The 13,782-nt window shown below is 47.8% G+C and overlaps 5 protein-coding genes across 5 annotated transcripts; 3 read left to right on the top strand and 2 right to left on the bottom strand.

The window, feature by feature from the left end:
- Window positions 1-602: 602 nt before the first annotated feature.
- Window positions 603-1,701, top strand: I303_107682 (uncharacterized protein; the record flags this gene model as incomplete). Its single annotated transcript, XM_018410955.2, has 6 exons — window positions 603-748; window positions 823-925; window positions 1,022-1,141; window positions 1,269-1,411; window positions 1,485-1,545; window positions 1,633-1,701. The coding sequence occupies 6 exons, from the start codon at window positions 603-605 to the stop codon at window positions 1,699-1,701; spliced, it is 642 nt and encodes a 213-aa protein (XP_018259623.2).
- A 3,131-nt stretch (window positions 1,702-4,832) lies between these two features.
- Window positions 4,833-5,429, top strand: I303_107681 (uncharacterized protein; the record flags this gene model as incomplete). Its single annotated transcript, XM_018410954.1, has 1 exon — window positions 4,833-5,429. The coding sequence occupies one exon, from the start codon at window positions 4,833-4,835 to the stop codon at window positions 5,427-5,429; it is 597 nt and encodes a 198-aa protein (XP_018259622.1).
- Window positions 5,430-7,805: 2,376 nt separating this feature from the next.
- On the top strand, window positions 7,806-9,261 carry I303_107680 (uncharacterized protein; the record flags this gene model as incomplete). The annotated part of the gene is made up of 4 exons (XM_018410953.1): window positions 7,806-8,257; window positions 8,325-8,413; window positions 8,485-8,606; window positions 8,686-9,261. 4 exons carry the CDS (start codon window positions 7,806-7,808, stop codon window positions 9,259-9,261), a joined length of 1,239 nt encoding a protein of 412 aa, XP_018259621.1.
- Window positions 9,262-9,869: 608 nt separating this feature from the next.
- I303_107679 (uncharacterized protein) lies at window positions 9,870-11,717 on the bottom strand (the record flags this gene model as incomplete). Its single annotated transcript, XM_065969637.1, has 5 exons — window positions 9,870-10,353; window positions 10,497-10,555; window positions 10,682-11,103; window positions 11,152-11,512; window positions 11,625-11,717. The coding sequence occupies 5 exons, from the start codon at window positions 11,715-11,717 to the stop codon at window positions 9,870-9,872; spliced, it is 1,419 nt and encodes a 472-aa protein (XP_065825709.1).
- Window positions 11,718-12,173: 456 nt separating this feature from the next.
- Window positions 12,174-13,468, bottom strand: I303_107678 (uncharacterized protein; the record flags this gene model as incomplete). Its single annotated transcript, XM_018410951.1, has 3 exons — window positions 12,174-12,296; window positions 12,380-12,702; window positions 12,793-13,468. The coding sequence occupies 3 exons, from the start codon at window positions 13,466-13,468 to the stop codon at window positions 12,174-12,176; spliced, it is 1,122 nt and encodes a 373-aa protein (XP_018259619.1).
- Between the last annotated feature and the right edge of the window lie 314 nt (window positions 13,469-13,782).

The raw sequence follows: 13,782 nt of genomic DNA, 5'->3' as shown, positions 1-13,782 counted from the left end.
TCTACGCTACAAAGTAGCTCGCTGAATGATAGACTGGCGCTACACTTGTAGCGGGAAATTCGGCAATTGGCCAGGTCGAAGAGCGTTTATTCGTTCAGTCGGTCCTCGGGTCGTGTGAGAGCTTCAAAAACAGCTTGATATCGGGTCGCAGCAAGCTTGAAATGCACAACGCAAGACGGATAAGTGTGTCCAGTGGACTTCAGGAAGCAGAGATGATTAAAAGGTATACAAGATTGATTGCTCATAGATGTGGAAAAACAATGGAATAGATTGGGTGGATGAGCCTAAGCGCGTATGTGATGAACATGAATAGCCGTAACCGCGATAACGGGCAACAAGCACCGTGATGACATAACCGTTCGATGATCATTCAATGTTATCGACATTATGCATCCATACCGTCGGTAGAGGCCATAACAAAGCACAACTACTCGCAGAGGCACAGACAACAACAACGTCTTCACGTACAAGACGACCTCGCGTCATACGATCAGACAGTACTACTCGGATTTGGGTAGTGTGAATACACCGAAGGAATAGCTCAACTATCGTCCTGAACACTTGGAACCTTAAGACGTAACGACTGACTTGATGATCTTGATATGATGAATCTCGATGAAGAAGTCCGACTATGGACGACGAACGCGCAGCGCGAAAAGACGGAGAATCTAGCTACTTTGTATAGTATAATAGTCAGCCTGGAGTACCTTGAAAGAGCTTATGTGAGGGATTCAGTCAACGGGAAAGAGTGAGCTCTCCTTCATGTTCTACAGCAAGTAGCAGGCCCATTGCTTATCCTTGTGGGATGGTGTGATGATAAAGATACGCACCGGCATGTATAAAGCTCTTGGCGCAGTACAAGTCTTTGATGAAGCTTGTAGGGGATGATATAGGCGGAGTAGAGATTTTCATGAAGAGATTCAAGGTGAGCTCATTAGACCTAGCCCAATCGATCTTTTCCAATGTGTACTATGATAGGCTGATCGACAGACGCCATCGGGTTGTTTGATTCGACTCAAAGATGGACCACCCAGCGGCATTACATCGTCTGACAGTCGGCGTGCCGGCTACAGTAGAACACTCGGCGGAAGCTACGGATGGAGGTGCTGAAGCTGGAAAATGGGTTGCTGAAACTACTCAAGTGGGTATCTTCTCGCACTGCATCGCATTGATTCCTTTCCTTCAGTGCTGCTACTTCGCTCGACGTCATATCCGATCAGTGTATCTGACGGCCGCACTTACTGATCTGTTACCGATGCTATACATAGTCATTCATCACATTCATGGATGCCCTCAAACTCAATCTGAAAGCCAAAGATCAATTACATCCATTCTTGACGGATCTGATGAGTGGCTATTCGCGGTTTAAGGGGAGCGGCGAATGGGAAGGAAGGGGTAAGATCTTGCATTGGTAAGTCCACAACCACCCCTCCGAGTTTGTCTAGTGGAATACCGTTTCTGATTCAATTATGGATATCTGTCAGGCTTATAACGCTAAATGCAATGAAGGCGAGCGATGAGATTACGGAAGAGCAATCCAGGCAGGTGAGCCGTGACTCGTTCTTCTTCACAACTCAGCTACCTATATTCCTCCAAGCTGATGAGACGAATTGCTCCTCATTGCGACTGAAGATGCTATTCGATATCGAAAACGCATATAACGAATTCTTCCGTTCGTTAAGCAGCAACAAGAGCACGTAGATCAGCTTGCTCGAAAGGATGTGCGCAAGTGGTGCTTATGTACTGTACGTGTACCAAAACAATGTAAGAACAACAGTGTAGAATCATAATGCATCCCATCGTTCATCAGAGAAAGGCTAGGAAAAACCAGTAAAGGGAGAAAAAAAAATCTACCTCGAATCGAGGATATTGATAAACAGGTTCTCTGGACTGAACCAATCCTCCCCTGACATCCGTTTCCACTTCACCTTACTCCAACATACACTTCTTCCGGCTCATCAACGATAAAATGAAGGCACAACATCTGCTTGAAGTGTCAAACCACACATCCATCTCTTCCACTTCAAATCAATGGTCGACCGTCCGCACTCCTTATTCCCCTCTACTCACTCATCCAGCTCTCCCATCTTTCTCGAACAACGAAAAACGAACAACGAGAAACGGAAGAGGTAAAATCACACGGTTGCAGAAAAGATGAGACCTCGGTGTGAAGGCACGAGTACATGACTCTAGATTTTGTAGATCTCTTCGCCGAACCCTAAGAGTCTAAGGGCATAACGATCTCTCTTTGACTTCAAGGGACAACACCATCATTCCGTCATCTCTCTGTCATTGCCGTTTTCAGTCGATACTTTCGACGTTCTCCGAGCTTTGGACAAGGTTTCGAGGGGAATCGAACGATCCTGAGATAAGCGAAGAGACTTGAGGGATGTCGTACGACCCGTAAATGGGGACGATACGATCAAGTGATCATCCTTTTCAAGAGATGGGTCACAAGTATATGTCGGGAAGTGAAGAGAAAATAGGATGTTTTGTAAAAAGCAAATAGCAATCCCAGATCGAGCTTGAATGATATTTTTCAAGTGAGAAGAAGAATGACATATGGATAAAGCTTGATACTTCTTCACCCGGGTGAAGAAAGTATCTCCCACTTCACTTGAGTTGGATCCCTCTCACGTCGTTCGTCTTCGACTGATCAACCCTCCGCAACGCTTGAGATCGCACCAATAATTTTCAATCAAATCAATCCACAGAAAGACATTCAATCGAAAAACGAAGTTTCCAACTATCCAACCAACCCTGAGAAAAAGGATAGATGATTTCCCTTGAGGTCCAGAGAACTGATCAAGGGTGATTTCAGCCGAAGAAGCAATATGATCTTTCCTCTCCACTTGAATAAGAAGGTCAGACGAGAAAACGCGTTTTCCCACTTGTCTTGACAGAATCAAGCTTTTTCTCCGTTCACTCTACTTTGCTCCGTCCCATTTCTAGAGTAGTAGACGGTGAGAGCAAAGGGGAACTTGAAGAAAGGTATGGAATTGCGTTCTAAATAATACCTATGACCCTCCAGATTTCAAACGAAACCTGAAGAGCTAGACTTCTTATCTGTATTATCCCATCCTCGTCCCAAGCGACAAGGGGATCACCTCGATCGATAACAGAAGAACCGGAGCTCATACTCGGAGGCTTCTCGTCGGGATGGGACGATTTGAGCGAGTATCGATATCTGGAATAATGCCTGGGCAAAGGGTCGAGGCGTGAAGCAGATTACCGGAAGAGTCGGATTCTGTATGAGAGGTCATCCTCATGGGTGATAAGGAAGTAGGGGTCATGAACTATTTTGATGGCAAGGACGACATTTTTATCAGCTTGGCAAACGAGTACTCCAGGCATGAATGAAGTACAAATAGATAATCATTGTTTTCCGGGTTGAAGGTTTGAGGTTATAGCTGGACTCACCTTAGGGTTAGATGAAGTCTCTCGACGATTGTCCCGCCCTCCCTTCTATCCTATTCACCTTCAGCAGAAGGATCTAGTATCTCTGAGAAAATCATATCACTCTTCGGACAGAACCATCATCTACACCTTTCTGGAAGGGGAAACAGCCAAAAATCCGGAAAGGAGGAGTGAATCCTGATTGAATGTCATGCAATTCTGGGCGATTGGAGAAAAGGGGAACTCAAGGGCCAACTTGGAAAGTGAAGAGTGAAGAGGAAGAAGTGACTGGGAGGGGACGATCTGGAGGTTGCTTGATGCATGATTTCATTCAGTATACATGAGAGAAGGAGTATGAAAATGACTGAAGCAGAGAGAGGTTGTCTGGGATTGACGCTTGGACTTTGGTTGACGCGATGGGTGATGCGATCATAGCGTACTGTAAACGCGTCGTATGTTGGTGACCGGTGGAGGCACTTGCTCAAAACTCAAAAGAGCCAAGCTGCAGGGATGTTTGCAGCTATCACCTGTACAACGCATGCTGCGATGGCGAAATGAGGGTATACTCTGCATAAGATAGGCTTACACCAGGTCATGATGTTCATGACGTATCCTAAAAATCCTCTACTGAGCGGCTGTGCCATCGACAACGGAGCTGTGTCCGTGGACGGTTTGACTTATAAAGGACCAGTCCGCTTCGAGAAAGCCTTATCCTTTGATCTGCCCAGTGTTGCATGTTGTCGGTCATGTATGCGCTAAGGGATCTGCTCAGATACACACTCACTACTGTACTCTCAGAACGCGAGGATGGATATCACAATCAAGAATGTCTCTCGAGCAGATGATATAACAGCCACGTCTTATTTTACGCCTAATCGCATGAAGATTCATCCAGCATGCCGGCCAGTAGCACGTACCGCTCGCCGTTTGTCCGAGATGGATCAGCTGACTTCGAAGATTTGAAATCACCGCTGGCGATACCTTGCGATGAGAGTCCTTCGACCAATCAATGTAATCATAATCGCTTCGGACCCCGTCCAAGCTCAATCACGACACCGCGAGAGAGATTTTGGTCTCCCTCCAGTCCAGTTCCCACTCCTACTTCCGCTGCATCGACAGTGAATCCCGTTCCCAGCAATTACGAGTACCGAAATCCAGATCCAAGTCGTCGATATAGCTCGAGACGGAGCGTGACGGGAACGGATCCTTCCTTCGTCACCCAGCCAGGTTTAGATCCTGAAATCGTTCATCTTGGATCGAGTCGCCTATCAAGGGAATCGGATGCAAGGCCAAAGCGCCATCATTCCAGTCTGTATGACCACACCAGCACCAGTCCTGCACGTGCATTCCGGCCAACGGTCAAAGAACACTCGCGTACGCCTGTCACCATAGATCGCACCCAAGACGCCATTTCCGCATCTACACGACATGGAAGCATGAGCGCTTCGAGGAGTGCCCATGATCACGAGTACGATTTCCTTGAAGAAGAGAAGAGATTGCTGGATTTACAGCGCGGCCTGTCGGATGATTCGAAAAAATGGGCCTCTTTGCGGAAATCTACTCGTGCGTTGGAGGATCGAAGTAGGGTCACGAGGAGGATAGCCTTCGACCTGCAAGACACCGCGATAGCAGATACGAGTGCGAGTACGATGGTTCCCCCGGATTCGGCCAAGGGTTTGTCAACATTGTCAACTGGAAACGCGAGTGACTCGGTGTCAAACATGGACATAGACCTCCACACGGATATAAACATGTCATTGGGATTGGACGATCTCGATCCGGGCCTCGATACCGACTTCGATTTTGGTCTTCTTGGTAAAAGCATTACTACTGCTGCAGATTCTGCAGATGGGCACGATATGCTCAGCCTCAGAGTGGATATACCTTCCAATGATCATTTAGTACCTTCACTGGACGCGCAGCTCGATACACAGCAAACACAAATGGATTGGCTGGTGCAGATCGTGTCCAAAGGCGATCAGCAGATTAGAAACCTCGAAGAGCGTTTGGCTTTGCAGGGAGGTAGTAGCTAGACCGCGATAGGCCTGGTAGTGGATGTGACATTCAATGTGATGGATGGGCAGATCCGAGTCGAGGTGACGTGATGAGAAGATTTAGTCTCGATGTACCTCCTGTCTAGGTCTTTTTGCTGTATATGCGCATATTCATATACATACTACGACTACGACGCGACCGCGGAGTCTCGCGCGGCATGGACATACTTGCTCTTGCTACTTGCTACTTGCTAAGCAATCGTAGGAGAGGGTGAGTCTATATGTTGTAATGGCCTGGACTCATCGTGCTGTAAGCGATGAATCCATGATGAGCTGTTTTGCGCAGCGCAGGACGCTTGTAGTGATTCCAGCTAGAATGAAATCCCTTAAAAAGATCAGCGCTTTGAGGGTTCAGACTGTCAATTACCCAAGGCACGTCTTGTCGTCTCGTTAGACCCTAAATTCTGGCGGGGAAAAGGGTGCTGATGTCATTGTCGAAGATGGAAGAAGCCCTCCACTTGACTATGACTTTGCAAGTTTCTTAGTCGGTAGACCTCTTCGTTCGTATAGTCACAATGACGATAGGGGAAACTCGAGCGTGAATGATTTTGAGGCCACGGTGTGTATCACTCCACTAGCATCTGAGAAGGAGGGAAGATCATCAGCCTGTGGATATGTGGTGGGAGCGATGATATCATTTGTATGTCCGAGCGTTGACGTGGTGCGAGAGCAATTTGCCACGCTGAGGTGTACCCGAATGGCTGCATGGATGAAGTGTTCTGCTCCGCTTGCACCATTGCTCGACGTTTTACAACCGGTTTGAGAAGACCGAAGAAATGTAAGTCATCACGCGCAGATTCCAATCTAGGAATTTATCTGCCTGGCACAGCTTTTGAAGAATTATGGAAAATCTTCGGTCGTTTTTCCCCTCTGCGTTTTGGGTAAATGCGAAAGACATGCGAGTAAGTTGACTTGTAGATCTGCCCGCGAGCGGATTATCCGGTTAAAGCGGATGCAAATGCTCCATAGTCATACTCAACTCGTAAGAGAGGCAGGAGAGGGGACATGTAACGTAGGAGCACGAAGTCAAGAGGCAAGGAAACCATCAACTGGCTTTCATGCATAGCTTCGTCCTTCTATGGTTGGCGAGCTCGTGAGCGAGATGCATGCACTCGATAAGCAGTTCTTCATGCTTATCGAAAAAAGAAAAAAACAGAGAAACAACAAGTCAGTGAGATCTGAAAAACCAAAACGCCATAGCCAAATTCACCACATCCGCATACCCAGCCTTCCCTGATCTGCTTCCTCCCATTCATTCAGTCATTCTCACTCCACCCGTACTCCTTCTGCTCATTCTTAAATCCGCAGTAATAGCATCACATTACCACTTTTCAATCTTTCCTCATCCCCATCATCCATCAATCATCCTTTCATCTTGTTGTCCGCCTATAAATCTCCTTTCATCTCGTCGTGATATTCTGAACAACACCAATCTCAGCAACTCAGTAAGTGAGAACGAATACATCCGCAAGAGAAAGAAAAGGTCTAGTAAGGATAATCATCATGTGTGAGTAACCATGATTTTCGTTATTTCCCCTTAACTACGACTCTATCTATATATATATCCTTGCGCATCATCATCATCACCATCGTGTGCTATCGGTATCCATCAAAGGCCCCCGATACGTCAAAGTCCCCTTTTCGCTTGCCTTCGGAATCCGTAGTCTCTCCCAATAGAGGATTTTACCCCGCATCAGACTTGTTCTTTTTGGTACTTCGACCCTTTTATCATCATCGCTTTTTATTCTTTTTTGGTTGAGCGATTTGTTCCCACGCACCCCACCCCCGGTGAAAGAGTGGGAGTCAGATATCCAAACCAAATTTCAGACTACAGACTTGAGAGAAAAGCGGATTTTTGCGGATTGCGGAGAGGAGGGATCAACCCTTAAAACAATAGGGAATTCCTAGCATAGAACACAGCATAGCGTACGAAGGAAAAGGATAAGGAAAGGGGTTTATGATTCGCATTGATCTTTTTGTATCACACACTCCATCGCTAGTACAACTACTCAACACGCCTGTCCTTTCAACTTTTCATTCGTGTTCTAGCTTGTTGCTTTGCAACCTCCTATTGAACCACGACTTTCTTTCTCCTTCTTCATTACCTTCACTATCATAACAAATTCAACTATCGAATCAATTATCCCAACAAAATCATCCTTATCATCATCATATAATTTACCTTGACTACATCAAGATCAAACCCAACCTCAACGTCACTCATTCATTCTCAGAGCTTCCTTACATCCATCCCATCAAAAATCGATCAGCGTTCGCACCATATTTTGCCACCTTCTATCCTTGACTTGCTACGCCTGATCACTCACTCAACTTGGAGACAAGGCACTTATCACAATGGCCGAGACATCGCAAGATCCAGATGTGACTGACGGAGGCAGTTCCGCTGACGTCTCTCAATCCACTTCTCCATCAAATACAGCTTCTTCCGCCGTTGTATCCCCTTCCGCAGGAACCACCTCTCCTCCAGCTCAATCCAGTACATCCTCCGCCCCTCCAGTCGAATCAAGTACGACATTTTCCCCGGCAGGCGAGTCCTCCGCTCAACCCAGTAACGGCGCCTCATCGTCTGCTGAAGGGACGACCAATCCTGGATCATCTCAGGGAGCTTCGGCTTCAGCGACTTCCGGTCCGACAGGATCATCGGGAGGTGGTGGAGATTCGTCTGCTAGTGCAAGTGTAACATCACCACCGGGTAGCTCCGGTGCAAGTAGTGGAGCGGGAGCTTCATCTACTTCGACTTCTATCCCAGCTGGATCTCAATCTGTCTCAAATGGATCGACTGTCGTGTGAGTAGTTTGTGCTTCCAGCCTGTGTAGTGTCCGGCGGTTGACACACCTTGGATCTTCTTATCAGCTATGTCACTGTCACCGGCGCAGACGGTCAAGTGTCTCTCGCCCCAACAGCCACCGTCGGCTCCGGAAATTCCTCTGGTGGAAGCAGTCGTGAGTCAGCTTTTATCTCGTTGACTGGGCTTGGTTTCACTTGATCGTAAGCTTATCTGGCTTTCCGACAGACACCGGTGCCATTGTTGGTGGTGTAGTTGGAGGAGTAGCGGGTCTTGCATTGATTGCAATTCTGCTATGGTTCTTACTGAAACGACGAAGGTCAAACAGAGACGACTTCGACGATATGATGGTGAGTTCGATCTTCTCTGCCTCCTTGCCTTTCTTCCGTTTTGGCGTCGGTCTGGTGGGACTAACAGAAGACAACGCAGTTCGACCCTGGAAGAGCGGATCATCAAGCGCCCATCGACTTGGGACAAGAGGCTCAAGTCGAACCATACTACACCCCTGGGGTCGCTTCCACGACTCAATCGCCTGAAATGGCTCAATACCCCCGATCGGCAGCAACGACCTCTGATGGAGGGTACGGCGCAGCAGGTGCTCAAGACCTAGCAAGAGGTCCTTCTTCTTCCAATGCGACTTCAGCAGGATTCGCCGGACGAGGTGCGGGTGCGGGACCCGGAGGTTACGATATGCAAAACATGGCTCCGATGGCTATGCCTACCGCTCATCCGACTGGCCACGCACCCTTGGAAGCTGGAGCAGCCGGTGCTGCTGCTGGAGGCATGTCGGCTAAACAACGAGAAGCGTACCATGAGCAGCAGAGGTTTAGAGTACAAAACCAAGGTTACGGTCAAGGTCAAGGTCAGGGGCATGCGGGTGGATCTGGATCTAACGCTCAGGCTCCACCTATGAGTCCGACCGGTACATCTACATCAGGAGGCCCTGTGACTGTTCACGAGGACGGTGGGGAGTACAACGAATCTGCCGAGATCCCCCCTACGTGAGTTCCGAAGATTTGAATTACAAACGATCATCGGGAAGAGTCTGACTTCCACTTCTCCTTAGCTATGAATCGATAGGTGGAGCCAGAAAATAGTCAGCGCTACGCGACCAGACTCTAACAACCCCCGACCACAAATAAATGCATGTATATAGACATACCCTCCCAAATCATTAATGGACATTCATTCGCCATTCCCGCCGCCGAAAGTAAAATCAATAACATCAATTCAATCGAAATCAAATCATTTGTACACCAATTCTAGTAGTAGCAAATCATTCTTCTCTTGATATAATTCTGTTCGCTCTAAAATGCAGTCTAGTCTGTCAGTCTGCCAAGTAGGCTTGTTGTGTGTGTATATATACCTTGCTACGAGATGAGGATGAAGTTGAAGGTGGAGACAACCCTAGATGGGCTGATTCATGGTGACGAGAGACCGAACGCGGCATCGAAGGGGAACGAAGGGGGCCGAGTCAAGTTGGACTGAATATATATCATGCATGTACAGAATATGCCAAAAAGATCTGATCATTACCTTGCCAGGACATCTATACGAGTACAGTCCATCGATTGACACCATCGACTTGAACTGAGCTGAGGTGATTCATCGATCTATTTATTCTCAGCCAATATACTCAGACAACTCTCTATAACTCCTATCGCCTGATCTATCTGATCCTTCGACACCGTCAACGCAGGCACAAGTCTCACAGCATCCGATCCCGCCGTGAGAATCAACAATCCCCTCTCCCTAGCAAGTTTGACCAATTCTGCGGGATGATTAGCCTGTTGGAAGACTATACCTCGTATCAAACCTGTTCCCCTCAATTCATCTTTCAACACGCCCCCGAAAAGTTGGGGCAGCCTCTCGAGTTTCCCTTGAAGGTATTTAGCGTTTTCCCTTAGAGTGGACAAGAAGTCGGGGTTGGATAATCTATCTAAAACGTGTAAACCGATAGCGGTGGCTAAAGGTTGACCGCCGAACGTTGTGCCGTGCATCCCTGGGGAAATCTCGGCTGCGATGGTGGAACGGACCATTATGGCCCCGATTGGGAATCCGTTGGATAGAGGTTTGGCCATTGTGATTATGTCGGGGCTGTGATGGCATTCGACGTGCGATATCAGCATTCGTCTCTAAGTCTTGTAGATGACCAAGGGAGATAACCCGTGTATATGTGTTCTGGTGCATTTGGGTTGAAGGAGATGAGGCAGTGAGTTAAGGAGATCGAGTTGACTCACTGCGCTTCAGCGGGGAACTCAGAATGTGCCCACATCGTACCTGATCTGAAGAGACCGCACTGGGACGAGACACAATGACGGGAAGATCAGTTCTGCCTTTACACGATTACTATAGCTGTAACCGGTCAGGATGAGGCGGAAAAGAGTGTCGGGTTTAGGATGGAGGATTTTGATTTTAAGCTCACTTGGATTTCATCATATATCAAGACCGCTCCAACCTCCCTCGCTCGTTTAGCGACCTTAGTCAAAAACTCAATTTTCCCCTGGGTAACACCACCTTCACCTTGGATAGGCTCCACGATCACTCCGCACGTATTCTCATTGATCAGCTCGTCGATAGCTTCTTGGGACTCTTCATTGTACTGTCCGACTTTGACGTTCGGTATAAGCGGCTGGAAGGGAGCTTGATATTTCGGATTGGGTGTAACGCTTAGAGCACCCATAGATCTCCCATGGAAGGCATTACTGAAACACACTATATCCGTCTTATCCTTGTTCTCAGGTGCGATGATTTTACCATAAGCTCTGGCGAATTTAAGAGCTCCTTCGTTGGCTTCCGTCCCCGAATTGCTGAAAAACACTTTTCCCCCTTTATCCCCACCATCCCCTTCCCTTGCACTTGTACTTGTAGTTGTGCTTGAGCCTGAACCCGGACCTAAACCCAAACCTAGACCACCGTGTTGGCGGGTTTTCTCAACTAGGGATTTAGCCAATTCCCCGGCATGCTCGTTCCAGTATATATTACTAGCATGGCTTATCTTGCTTGCTTGGTCATTGATCACTCGGTTGACACCTTCGTCGGAATGGCCTAAAGCGGTGACGGCGATACCGGCTGTGAAATCTAGGTATTCCCTATTGGATGAATCGGTAAGGACGAGACCTTTGCCTTTGGTGAAGAGCAGAGGAGGTCGGACGTAGGTATTCAAGAGGTATTGCGAGTGGTCTTTGATCAATGAGTGAGTCGAGGCGGGTGCGTCGGAGTCGGGATGAGTCACTTTGGTGTATTGGAGATTTGGCTAAGCGAAGATGGAAACAGAATTAGCGGCCGCTTTGCCATGCCAGTTCAGAGATAGGGCCAGCAAGATTTCGGAGGAGTACAAGACTGGGAACAGATGAATGCTCACTCACTTTGAGCTCGGTCGCGTAGCCTCGTACGAATGTCACTCGAAGGGGCTTCAAGGCTTTCGGTCGGGCAACTCGAAGGAGAGACGGAGCGGTCATGTTGGTGAGATGGGCCAGAATGAAGATGGTGAGTAAGCAGCTTGCGGCGCCAGAGAGAGCGAGAGAGCTGACGTCGGGACTGCGGGCTTTAGTCTGATCAAAAAGTGAGACGACTTGTAGGATAAGTCGTATTTATCTTGTAGTCTTGTTGTCTCGTTATCTGTTATCTGCGGTCGGCTATTTTGACTCGACTTTAACTTTTTCAGCTGCAGCTACAGCTCGTTCCAACGGAATCAAATTTCCTCCTTCAACAGCGCTTATATATCCTCTTCAAACCCATATTGGGCTTGCATGGATTCTTGCGATGATGAACGACGAGCAGTAGAGGGGATATATGGAGCATTAATCGTACATGCATCTCATTACGTCATTATATGAGAGAGAGGCAGAGGCAGGCAAATCTACGGAACGTTCTTTGCCCTTCCAAGCAAATCAAGCGGACTCCCTTAGCCACAGCTACAACAGCTGCATCTTGTCTTGCCTATCCAGGAAATCCAACGGTCGAGTCTTGCATGTCAACCTTTCCCTCTTGTCTGCAGGAACGATGAGCTTGTCCAGTGTCTCTATGACGTCGTCATCCTGCAAAGATCGAATCATGATCAGCGATTTACTTCTCTCTTCACAACAATGTGTGGAAAATGGACCATGGAGGCTCTACTCACTTCCCCAGCTTTCCACTTATAAGATACCCATTGATCCTCCTCTTCCTTCTTGGACATCCACCACATCTTGTTCCTGAAATCCTTGATACTACCACTCCCATCATTATCTTCCTCATCCAGCAACTTCCTCGCCTGTTGCGCTCGCAGATCCTTGACAGGCGCAGGAGCTTTCTTCTTCGGACCTTCGTCATCCGAATCACCGTTCATCATTCCGTTCGCACGACGCTGGGATCTCTCTTTCGCTTTTTCGTCCGCGTCGTCCAGATATGTGAGGGATGTTCGGAATTGGTGGAGTTTCGATATGGGGTGCAGGTGTAATGCGCCTGAAACCATCCCATTGAGTCGTGATCAGCAAACGGCTCACGTTTGCGATAATTTCGTCTTCAGGTAAATTGGTGGAAGAAGCTACTCACCATCTCGTATTATACCTGAATAATATCCCGTTGCATTGGGTACAGGTTCACTTCTCAATCTGGTCTTATCACCCCACTTCTCCTTCCCTTTCTTGTCTTTGGCTTTTTTACCATCTTTGTCTTTCCTGCTTGAGCTTGCTCCGCTGAACCCATATCCACCTTCGACATCATCGTTAACATCCCTTGTATCAGTCACGAATCCCAGGTCTCTCGCTTTCTCCTCTCTCCAATAATTTGTCCCTGCATCAACGGGGATCTCAATTTCCACTCTGCCCACTTTCTCCTTCACTCGAGCTGAAATATATTTTCCCCTATCGCTCGCCCACGTCGGGACACTCAACGAGCGATGTTGGAGTGGATATTGATAGAGATCGACGTTATTCCCTAGTGCTGTGGACAGGTATATAGGCAGTGTGGCTATTGGTTCGTCGTCCTCGTCGTCGGAATCATCTGAGTCGGCGTCTATAGCTGGGAATGATTTGGTGTTGAGGTGAGGTAATGGTGGAGAGGCTTGTCTGGGGATGAACGTTGTTGATGGTCCGGCAGCATCGTGGGCTTCAGCCTCGGCTGCCGAGAGTGTCGGGCCATCAGATTCGCGAGCGTCAGGATACGAGTTGATGGTGTCGTGCGTTACCTCCATCGGTATATCAGGTGGTGGATCGGCGTGTTCAGTCATTTTGCCACTGCAGCTGGGCGTCGAAGGGCGGAAAACAACCTATCGTGATGCAGAACCTTCGATCTCCAGGCACTCGGAACAGATTCGGCAGTAAAGTAGGACGATACAAGATCTCTGTTGATGTATGATAAGATTTGAATGCTCTTGAATGCGCTGTGAAATGCTTTCGCTGGAAATTATTCTACCAGATTAGCCGGTAACCGTACCCCGACAGTGTAGGCACGCGTTTTAAATGAACAATGATCACAAGGCGAGATACTAAACAATCGAACAAATTACGTAACTTAGAATGAGTGGCAAGCTTCGATAACTTG

The sequence above is a fragment of the Kwoniella dejecticola genome, chromosome 10 (genome assembly GCF_000512565.2).
Source record: "Kwoniella dejecticola CBS 10117 chromosome 10, complete sequence".
NCBI classification, from domain to species: domain Eukaryota; kingdom Fungi; phylum Basidiomycota; class Tremellomycetes; order Tremellales; family Cryptococcaceae; genus Kwoniella; species Kwoniella dejecticola.
Note: the sequence above shows the minus strand (reverse complement) of the source record. Positions and strands in the feature narration are given on the sequence as shown.